The sequence below is a fragment of the Macrobrachium nipponense genome, chromosome 24 (assembly GCF_015104395.2).
Source record: "Macrobrachium nipponense isolate FS-2020 chromosome 24, ASM1510439v2, whole genome shotgun sequence".
Classification (NCBI taxonomy): Eukaryota; Metazoa; Arthropoda; class Malacostraca; order Decapoda; family Palaemonidae; genus Macrobrachium; species Macrobrachium nipponense.
In genome coordinates, this window is record NC_061091.1 from 42,901,545 (window position 1) to 42,912,214 (window position 10,670).

Here is a 10,670-nt window from a genome sequence, read left to right on the forward strand (position 1 = left end):
TGTAGTGTGTGTTTGTGTTTTTGGTTTTTCGGAAGAGAGAGAGAGAGAGAGAGAGAGAGAGAGAGAGAGAGAGAGAGAGAGAGAGAGAACAAACCTTACATCTTACTAGACATTCTTAGGACTTCACAACACAAAGGAATAGTTCATAACAAACAATTGTGTCCTTGGCCTTGGCAAAGGAGCCAAGCATTGGGGTTTAAGAACGTGCAGGCTGTACACATCACATGACCTTTCTTTTTTTACACACATTTAGAAGCGCACATCTATAGAAAATGGGAAGTAATTAGAAGCACAAGGCATAAAAGGATTGACATGAGCATCAAGTGAGCAGAGACACCCTTTTACATTTCCTGCCTACCTCAGGCCCCATTTTTCCCCACCTTGTAGTTCTCTTGTTGAACCAAAGTTCACTTGCAGTGACCCCATTAATTAAGTCCTCCTCCAACCCTATTCTATGCTAACACCATCTATCTTACAAAGTAAAGTGTTCAGTGATTCAAATATTCTTAATCAGTCATGTCAATTCGTATTCTTTGCCCATTCTGATTGTCTGGCGCTGGTAATTTAGACATTGAGCGGTGTTTATATTGTAAGTACAAAGTGGACCTTGGGCATAGTTCATATTGGAAAGAGAAAGCTGAAAGCGATATTGCAACATGACAAGACCACAGACAAATGGCCTTAGAATTTCTCCAGCGGCGATAACGATCACACTTCTTCCCCTTTGGTCACCCTCTCCTCTGTGGAATCCAACATGTTCGGTTATTGTCCATAGTAAGAATTTCAGCCAGCAATTATTAATAAGCCAAGACCAGCAAATATCTTGTGTAGCTGTGAGAAAAACTTGGAACCCCGTGGAAGCGACACCAGGAAATCATAGGGAATTTGCTGTATGCAAATCTTATTTCTGTGTCTAGATCAGTGAGAATCATTGCTTTAAGTGTTGTGACTATTCTTTAAGAAATATATATTTTTTTTTTTGCAATTACCAGTTAATGGAAATTCTTATGTAAAACTTAAAGGATATTACTACAAAAATATATAAAACAGGCATGTGGTTAATAAAAGTTATCAATAGGAATATGATTCTTAATTTAGAAGATTTCATATTGATATTGCTTTAATAGATAGCAACATATATACATGAAATTACAGTCATTTGTAAATTAATTGAAATGTATTTGAGTCGTGTATTTTAAGCAGTATTGTTAGGTTCATCAATGATTAAATTTGACTGCAGAAAGTAGTTTCATATAAAGTTGAAATAAAGGGATGTGCAAATTATAAATTACTTGGGAATCAAATTTATATTATGGGAAATAATATGAAAATTAATCCTATTGCGTAATATATTAATACTTTTAAGAATAAAGAAATAAATACCATTCTTTCCTCATATGCTTTATAACTCTTGTAGTTTTCAGATGCCGTCTTCCTACCTCCTCTTTTCCAAGCCCATTATTCTAAATTATCGCCTTTGTTTCTCAGTAGCTCGTAAATTCTGTCCAAATGTCGAAAGTGAATTCAGGAAAATTTATTTTCATCGAGTTTACTCGGCGGTTGCCCCATTTGTCATGCTTGACAACAATCTTTTCAAGTATAGTCTGCCAGATACCTTCTGAGAAGCTTTGGAGTTTCACTGTCCTATGTTACTGGGATTTTCATCCAAAATACAAACGTGCTGAAAGTAGTAACAAAATAGCCACATAAGAAGTTATGTAAAGGAAGGGAAGAGCGCAGTATTTAAAAACAATGAATTAATAACAGTGTATCTGTTGAGTTTTACCATAGATTTGCTGTTTTTCAAGAACCAAAAAAGTTATTTATGCATTATAACACGATTTGGCATTGACGTAAGGGAATCCATAACCTCAAAAACTAATAGTTTAGTTTGATGTTTGAGTATACATGACTATATTGATCATGTAAAGTATTAAGTAAAAGGAACATATTGAGATATAGGAAATTAAATGAAAATTTGTTCGAGTGCGAATATTCTTTTATTTACATTAAGAGCACCTTCATCCATGAAGGTAGAAGATTATCTGTGTCTGGGTTCCTTACGTAATATACGCCACTCTACAAGCACTAGTTCTTAACTAGATACCACTAACCACTTGTAACATATGCCTTACCTATTGTATTCCATCCCATAAGTGATAGAAAATAGACGCTTACAGGTAACTGCAATTAGTATGAGCTTTTGTGAGAATTCAAAGCCTCCCATTGCATCCCATTCGGCATCTTTATCATCGAATGTTAATATTGAATTGTCTACCTGTTTTTATTTACTGTAATCCTCATTATTGCTTAATTGTTTCCCTCAGTAATTAAACTATCATTCATTACTGGGCTGATTTTCCGAAGCCTATTTTGGCAGACCTTGGCTCAGGGAAATTTAGGTGCCACATGACCAGGGTATTGATAGGATATAGGGCTTTCATTTTCACCAATAAAACAGGCTAAGGATGGGAATGGAGTGGTCTTATGCAATGAAGATAAGATAAAGAAGAAGCGGAAGGAATATTAACTCTGGATAAATGAAGAAAATCCTAGAAATTTTTTTGAAGATAGATTCCAGAACTTTGATATGACACATACTATTAGCAGGAAGGAAGTAAAAATGGAACTAAAGTAGATGAAAATTGATAAACCTATAGGGCCAGGTGGAATTCCTGTAGAAGTGTGGAAGAGCTTGGGAGACGAAGGAATAGACAAGCTGTGGGTGGGACCTAGCAAAGAAAGTATGCAGTAAGGAAAATATATCAAAAGAATGGAGAGGAAGGTTTACTGTGCCTGTCTATAAACAGGTGGGTGACTTCCAGGATTGCACAAACTGTACTGTAGAGGAATAAAGCTAATGTCTCACACCATGAAAATCTGGGAAAGAATAATGGTTCAATGAATTAGAGAAGAAACACCTGTAGGTGAAGAACAGTTTGTTTCATGCCAGGAAGAGGAATGACAGATGCAGTGTTTGCACTATGACAATTGATGGAAAGGACTGCACATAATATTCATAGATCTGGAAAAGGCATAAGATATGGCAGAGTCCCACGTCAAGATGTTTGGATATGTATGCAAACAAAGGGAACACTAGAGAAGTGTGTGAGGTTGGTCCAAGATATATATGAAGGAGCAAAAACACAGGTGAGAAGCAGTGTTGAGTTAACTGAATGGATACCAGTAAGAGTTGATTTACATCAGAGATCTGCTTTAAGTCCATATCTTTTTGATCTGATAGCGAATGTGCTATCTCAAGGAATAAGAGATCAATCCCCCTAGTAAATATTGTTTGCTAATGATATTATGTTATGTAGCACCAACAACGGGGTAGTGGAATCAAAACTAGAAGGAATGGAAGAAGACAAAGGAAGACAGTGGATTAAAGATCAATAGAAAGAAGAATGAATACCTATGTTTTAATGAAGGTCAAGACTCCGAGATTAGTATGGAAGGGACGAGGTTTAACCAAGTACAAAAATGTACGTATGTTTGGTCAACGACAGCTGATGGTGGAAATTTGGATATAGAAAACACATAAGTGCAGGCTAGATGAAGAATTTGGAGAAAGATGTCAGGTGTCTTCGGCGACCACAGAATCAACATAAAAATTAAAGTAAGAGAGTATAAGACACTAGTGAGACCAGTTTTGATGTATGGAACAGAAACATGGCAGGTAAAGAGAGTTCAAGAGAAGATATTGGATGCAGTAGAGATGAAAATGCTCAGGTGGTTGTATGGAGTAACAAAAGTGGACAGGAGTAAAAATAAAAGAATAAGATCAACTACAAAAGTCATAGAACTATCAAAGAAGGTCCAGGAAGGAAGAAGACTGTAGTGGTATGGCCATGTGATGAGAAGGAATGAGACATATGTAGGGAGGAGAGTGATGCAGATGGAGGTGCCTAGTGGGAGAGCAAGAGGAAGACCTAAGCAGACCGAGCCAGGTGGAGGAAAGCTGTCAGAAACATCGACCCCACATACAAGTGAGAAAAGATGCCGAGAAAGAAGAAGGCTGTCAAAGATTTCTCTTGAGATGAGTTACTTGAGTTTGTTTCTGGTTTCTAGCTGGTGTGATAGACCTAACCTGGTTGTTATGCCCTTTCCTATCTTGTCCTATGGTGACAAAGGGTCTTAATAGCTCATACCCTTCGGATTTCTGCATTTTTTTTCAATATTAATAGCATCATCATCATTTAGCTTCCAACATGGGTCATCTTTTTAATAGCCTCTGATGGTAAACTTCCCAACAACAAAACTAATGGTAATAAAAGTTTACAATTGTCAATTGGTATTACCTACTTATCTGTCATTGTTCTAATGTATTTTCTATTCTCTACTCTCCAACTTTGAACTCTCTTTCTGAGGCTGATGACGAGATCAGTCTGACCAGTGGAATATATTTTCTCCAAATGTTCCATTAATTCCTCCCAGTTCTTAATTCTTCGGTAGGTATCAGAATGTGCGCAACACCTTATAACTATCTCCTGTTGATAGATCAAGGTTGCTTTGGCTTCTTATAATTTCTTAACACCATTTCCCATTAAAAAATTTGAACGTGTGTCTACTTGCTCAACAGGTTTACTTGTGAGGCATAAGCCCTGGGGAAACAGTCCAATCACATCTGATGTATATGTATGGGAGTAAACATGGCAGGGACACAGGCGTGACACCTGGAAACAGTCGTTTTTCATCCCTGACCAAAACTATTGTTCCCATGCCCATTTCAAGTTTTTTCAGTCCCTAAATTTCCAGTGCAAAAAGAGGAAGAGAGTACTACGCAGGAACAATATTCTTCATGCCTCTTTTCATGCGAACAATATAATGTTTCTTCCCAGACACATTATTGAGCATGCAGTCATCCCGGTACCCAACTGGTCACCACCATTATGTTTAGAACCCACTTTTTTCTTTACTACAACTACCCAATTCTTCACCAACACATATCCATCACTCCCTCATCTATTTAGCCCATTCATTTAACTTCAATCTCAGGCTCAGATATTCAGCTCTCTCTCACTCTCTCCATCTCACCCGCCAACTCTAAGAAAAACGTATCCAAATACCAGAAAAAAATGTGCTTTAAGCATTGTGCTATTGGAATAAGGATGATATTTTGAATTTCAGATTTGTTTTCTCTTCTAACATCTAGAGTTCAGCTATAATCAACTTTCAACAAAATATTTTCATGTTTATAATACTAAGATTGTCATAGACACTCGGTCACTTCTGCATCGTAAATTTCACTCACTTGCCCAAAATTAACATATCTTAACCCAGTAAACCGATCGATTTTGGGATCTAAATCCTTTTTTTTATGGCTATGAGCTTTAGATGATTATGGTAAACCTCTTCCAGAGACGCTGGCTAAGGCACCTACCACTGACGATTTTAATCATGCTCTCCTAACATTGAAAAGTTTAACAGCTCAACATATGAAAGGAAAAAGTAATACATTTTCCGATCCTCTTCTTTCATAAAGCAAGGATTGAGTGGTCTTTGACGACATGCAAAGGGTTATTGATCTCGGACGACGTCGGGTGAATTATTGTTATTCCACCAGGATTCATCTTGATCAGTTGAAGCGACCGGTAGATCGACAACTGAAAGCGGGAAATGATGAACGTGAACATACTGGACTGTATGTCTATTTTTCACACCGCACGATTCAATGTAAGAAAGAGGATTCTGCACAGACAGCCTGGCACATTTAATTGGCGTGTCTTCTATTGTAAACAAGGTCCTATTTACAACTCGTTGCTTTCACAAGATCCAGATATTATCTTGCTAAATTCCCTTCCGTCACGCATACAATATCTCAATATACTGAGGCTTCTTTTTCATTATAGTTTTGACACTGGAATAGTGCCCGGGTTTGTATTAGGTAACTTTTCATGAAAACCTCACATCAGTTCTTAATTATTAGGACATTTTGTTTCTGTAACATGATTGATTAGATTTATTCCACAAAAAAGATGAAAGCATCATTGAGAGATCGGGCCCTAATGATATTTTGATTGTGTAGCTGAAAACCAATGCATAATGAAGGAAAGAAGGCTTCTCGCCCTGCTGCTCCTGTTATACAGCAAAATGCGATTTTGGATGAACAGACAAATTATTGGGAGGATCTATTCTAGTGAAAGCTGATTCTAAACTAATCTAGATCTAAGTATAAAAAGAAAATTAACAAAGAATTACCTACATATCATATTTTCGTAAATAATTTGTAGGACAAATTTAGTGGTCGGTTTCATTTGGAGAATAAGTAACTTTTTACTATAAAACAATTCGTTTGTTTTTCAAACAAAAATAGATATTAGGGAGATGGAGACCAACTGCATGGCATACTGACATAAGGAAAACATTAGGGAAAAAAGGATTTTATTCGTGTTAAAATAGCTTCAGTCTGCATGTGACATAGTTGGAATACTCGAAGATGCAGTATTAGTTCTATGTATTTTATCCACATTCAGGTTGATATTCTCGGCAGTAATGAGATGACTTTAGTGAACAGCCACCTATGCCTCTCGAACCGATGCTATTACATGTGGCGCCGACTTGTTTAGGTCTCGGAACTCATCAGATGATCCCAGAAAATATGTTTAACCCCTTAAAGAAATGTAAGCAAATATGTCTTGCGAAATAGCCAGGCTATATGTATAAATAGTGACTTCTGGGATACAAAAGCATCAAATAATTGTAATGGACAGTTCAGGGACGGACTGGGACTAAATTCCGGCCCAGGACTTTTGATGTTGACCGTTCCACTTGAAGATGGAGCTAAATAGAAGTGGGGAGGTATATCTTGAAATGAAAGTATACATTTGATGGGAAACTGGCTACACACACACACATACACACACACACATACACGCACACACTCACATACATACATACATATATATATATATATATAGTATATTTATAGTATAATATATATACTATATATTATATAATATATATATATATATAGTATATATATATATAGATTGTGTGATGGGTCAGATGAACGGCTCTGGTAAAAATAAAACACATGCAGGCATAACTAAAGGAATTACTTTTATTTTAGATTATCAAAATTTTCTTCAATAGTTAACTAATGGATGCAACTTTGTCAATTACTAAATCATTATCGAGAGACATTAATATATCCGTCTCTATTGTCATTGGCATAAACTCATGGAGGTGTTCCTGTGAGAGTCTGCTTCTTAGACGATTTTTTATGAATTTCTAGGTAGAAAAACTTCTCTCACAAGAAACTTGAGTAACTGACAAGGTCGGGAGATATTTGTGAGCTAGACCAATTAATTATATGATAGGCATCAGTTAACAAGTTGTACTTACTGAGTATCTGGTAACAGCAGACTGGACAATTCTTACATGATGAACATTTCGTTGCAATTATCTCATGACTGTCTTCATTTAAATAAGGCTCGTGTTCATCCTCATCATTCATATCTTTAACGGTGTACTAGTCTTCCAAGGGTGCATTTTTCAATTTTTCCCAGTGTGTAGCTGGACTCCTTCATTCCATCTTCCAGTTTTCAGCTGTTGCCCGGCTGTCGAACTTAAGCAATGGCTTACTGAGTTCTTTAAATAAAGACTCATACTCTTCAACATTGCTGTTCTTTAGCTGATCAAAATTTCTTGGGTCTAGAATCGATAAATCGTTGTAAAGAGTCCCATGAGAAGGAAATTGATCACTGAAGCTCTGTGTGACTTTGTCCAATATTGGATTATATACCTCAACTTCATAAGCCCTCTCTGCGTCATTCAGCCTTTCATCATAAGCATTCTCGCCAGGCATCGTTTTCTTCTTTCTAACTATTTTCAGTGGCAATTCTGTCTGCACCTCCAACTCCAAATCTGCGTTCTCTTCATCTTCTAGCTGTTCATTAGCCCAACAAACAAAATTATCTGCAACCACCTTAATACCTCCAAAATCTCTGTTTATTTTATCCAGACTCTCTTTAGTAGTAGCAACTATTCTTTTTGTTTGTAAATATTTCGACAGGGGATTAGTCTGCTCAAATATACGAAGAAATATTTGAGCAGTCAGTATGGTTTCATATTTGAGTAGTGATTCAGTGTATGCTTTGGCTTTGCTGCGAACATCTGATTTCATATTTTCATGTTTTTGTATGATAGCCACAGTTAGCAGAACATCTGTGTATAGGGCATTATCAGGCTTGCCAAAGTTTCCAAATATTTTTCTTGAAGCATTATCTTTAGCCCACCAGCGTGTTTCTCCGATAGGAGAGAGGCTTTGATGGCGAGAACTTTCGTTTTCATTCACCCAAATAATCATTCTCTTATAAGATTCTCTGATGAAGACTGCAATACCATTCAATAATTTGAAAAGCGAGGTACTTGCTATTACTGCTCCAGTTGTTTCTGCCAGTACTAAATTCAAAACATGTGCATAACACCATACATGTCCGTGATTGGGTGAATGGGAAGAAAGTAAAGCAGAAAATCCCCTATAATGCCCCTGAATGTTGGAAGCTCCATCTGTGGCATTACCAATGCAATTACTTACATCCAGTTCAAGTTTTTCTAGGACATTCTTCAAAATTTGAACAAAATACTCTCCTGTAGTTGCTTCACCATTCACAACTGCAAGGAGTCTTTCATGAATGACATCTATGACATACCTAAGAACAACAGCACACTGGTCCTGCGAGGTAATATCCTGTGTTGCATCAATCTGCACAGAGAACATTCTAGCTTTACGAACTTCATTAACAATGGATTCCTGAATAATATGCTGAATTGTACTTACAATATTATTAACAGTGGTCTTAGACAAAAAGCTGACAAAAGAACTTCTGCCCTTGGACTTGGTCTACTGCATTCTTTTGCTCTTTTCCAAAAATTCAGTTAAGTGGTCTTTCATACATATATCATATTTTCCCAGGAGAATTATCAGTTATAAAAAGTTACTATGGTCATTGTTTGGATCATCTAATGTATAACACGCTTCTGACTGTGTACCTCTATAACTAAGCCCCCTCTTCCAATTGATTTTAACTACATCAATTATTCTTTGTAATACCATACACCTCTTTCTAACTTGTTCCCTATGTAACGATATTTGTTTGCCACCTAACAAATGCCTTATATCTGACTCAGAAGCTCTAAGAAATTAGGCCTTGGCACAGTCCTTGTGTAAAGGGCTTTGCTTGTGTAGCTCTACTCGTTGATGGACATGCTTCCAATCATTCCTTCGGCTAATAAATATATTCTTGTCAGAAGTATTAGCAAAAACTATATAACATGTGACTTTCTTTACTGTATGAAAGCCATTTCCTATTTGTACCATCCTTACAGTGAAAAATATTTGTTGTAATATTGGATTTGTTGATGGATGCCTTGGGTGAAATTTGAAAAATGATGGATAATTGTCTACATTTTTTGGTCTCGTAAAGTACTCCAGCTCACCATGTGTGTGTGTGTTTTTTATTTTTGCAGCATGCTATCATTGATATGCCCTGACTTAGCTGGCCTATTTTATGCTCATCAACCTATAAGAAAAAATAGGAAAGCCTGTCATGAAATAGGATAACAATGTAGTTTTCTAAATCCTTTAAGCAACTCTACCTGCAGCCTGCTATGGATTTGTATATACAATACATCAAGAGTGCCTCCAGGTCATTAGCAAAATGACCTTGATCTTATACTGTAATTCTCCTGCATTTCTTTCATCTTATGGAGAGTTTGATTACGCTGAATTGGGGCAGGCTCAGGGGTTATGTCTAAGAAAAATCTGAAGTATTTGGAAATGCATTTGCACAGACTTTTTGTTTTGTTTTTGGCTTTTAGATAAGGTAAGCTGTACAAAGTTAGGAATATCCTATCTATACATGCATGCTAGTTTACATGCTAGTTTACGTCTAGTCATGTAGATGCAATCTTGCAAGAGAATTATGACAGGGTAGTAAATAGGGCCTAACTTTTTTAAATTACTAAGATATTCAGATGAGTACTTACTTTCCTGACACTTGCACTTGTAGTGGGCCTGTTATGGACCGGATCTCTTACATTTTGATGTTTGTGGCTTGATCACTAGAGTTAGCACCTGTAGCCTGTGAATAAGGGATACAAGTTTCCTTCACAACTCCTACATCTGTCAATTTTCTACATTTCAATCTCTCAACATTTTAGCACCACCTTTGTGTTTTTTAGTAGAACTTTCCTTTCTGTAGAAATATTACACAAATGCACACTGACACACACATATTTATGTGTGTGTAGGTGTGTGTGTGTGTGTTCAAAGGAATGAATAGAATTATGTGTAAATAGCCTAATTAGTCACATAGATTTGTGGTAGATGAGTCTGAGACGCTCTTCACAGGGCCTTTGCAACAAAAGTCAAAATTGATGCGTATATACATATTTGTTGTAGTAAATTGCCTTAACACCTCCCATCCCCATGATATAAAATTTATGCTTGGAATACTAAGTAGGCCTATCAAGAACACTATGAAAATTATTTTTTTTTACCTATCAAGAACACTATGAAAATTATTTTTTTTTTTACTTATTTTTTTCAGCACTATGTAAGACTATTACAATTTACAAATATAATGCTCATTTATTTTTCAGAGAATGACTTGATGAGAAAAACCTTTCAAGTTCAAAGTCAATGCTTAAACAATGTCATTTTC

General features: G+C 36.4%; 1 protein-coding gene across 1 annotated transcript; it reads right to left on the bottom strand.

Moving 5' to 3' along the window:
* Window positions 1–7,528: 7,528 nt before the first annotated feature.
* LOC135202969 (uncharacterized) lies at window positions 7,529–8,725 on the bottom strand. The gene has a single exon (XM_064232486.1). The coding sequence runs from the start codon at window positions 8,723–8,725 to the stop codon at window positions 7,529–7,531; it is 1,197 nt and encodes a 398-aa protein (XP_064088556.1).
* Window positions 8,726–10,670: the final 1,945 nt, after the last annotated feature.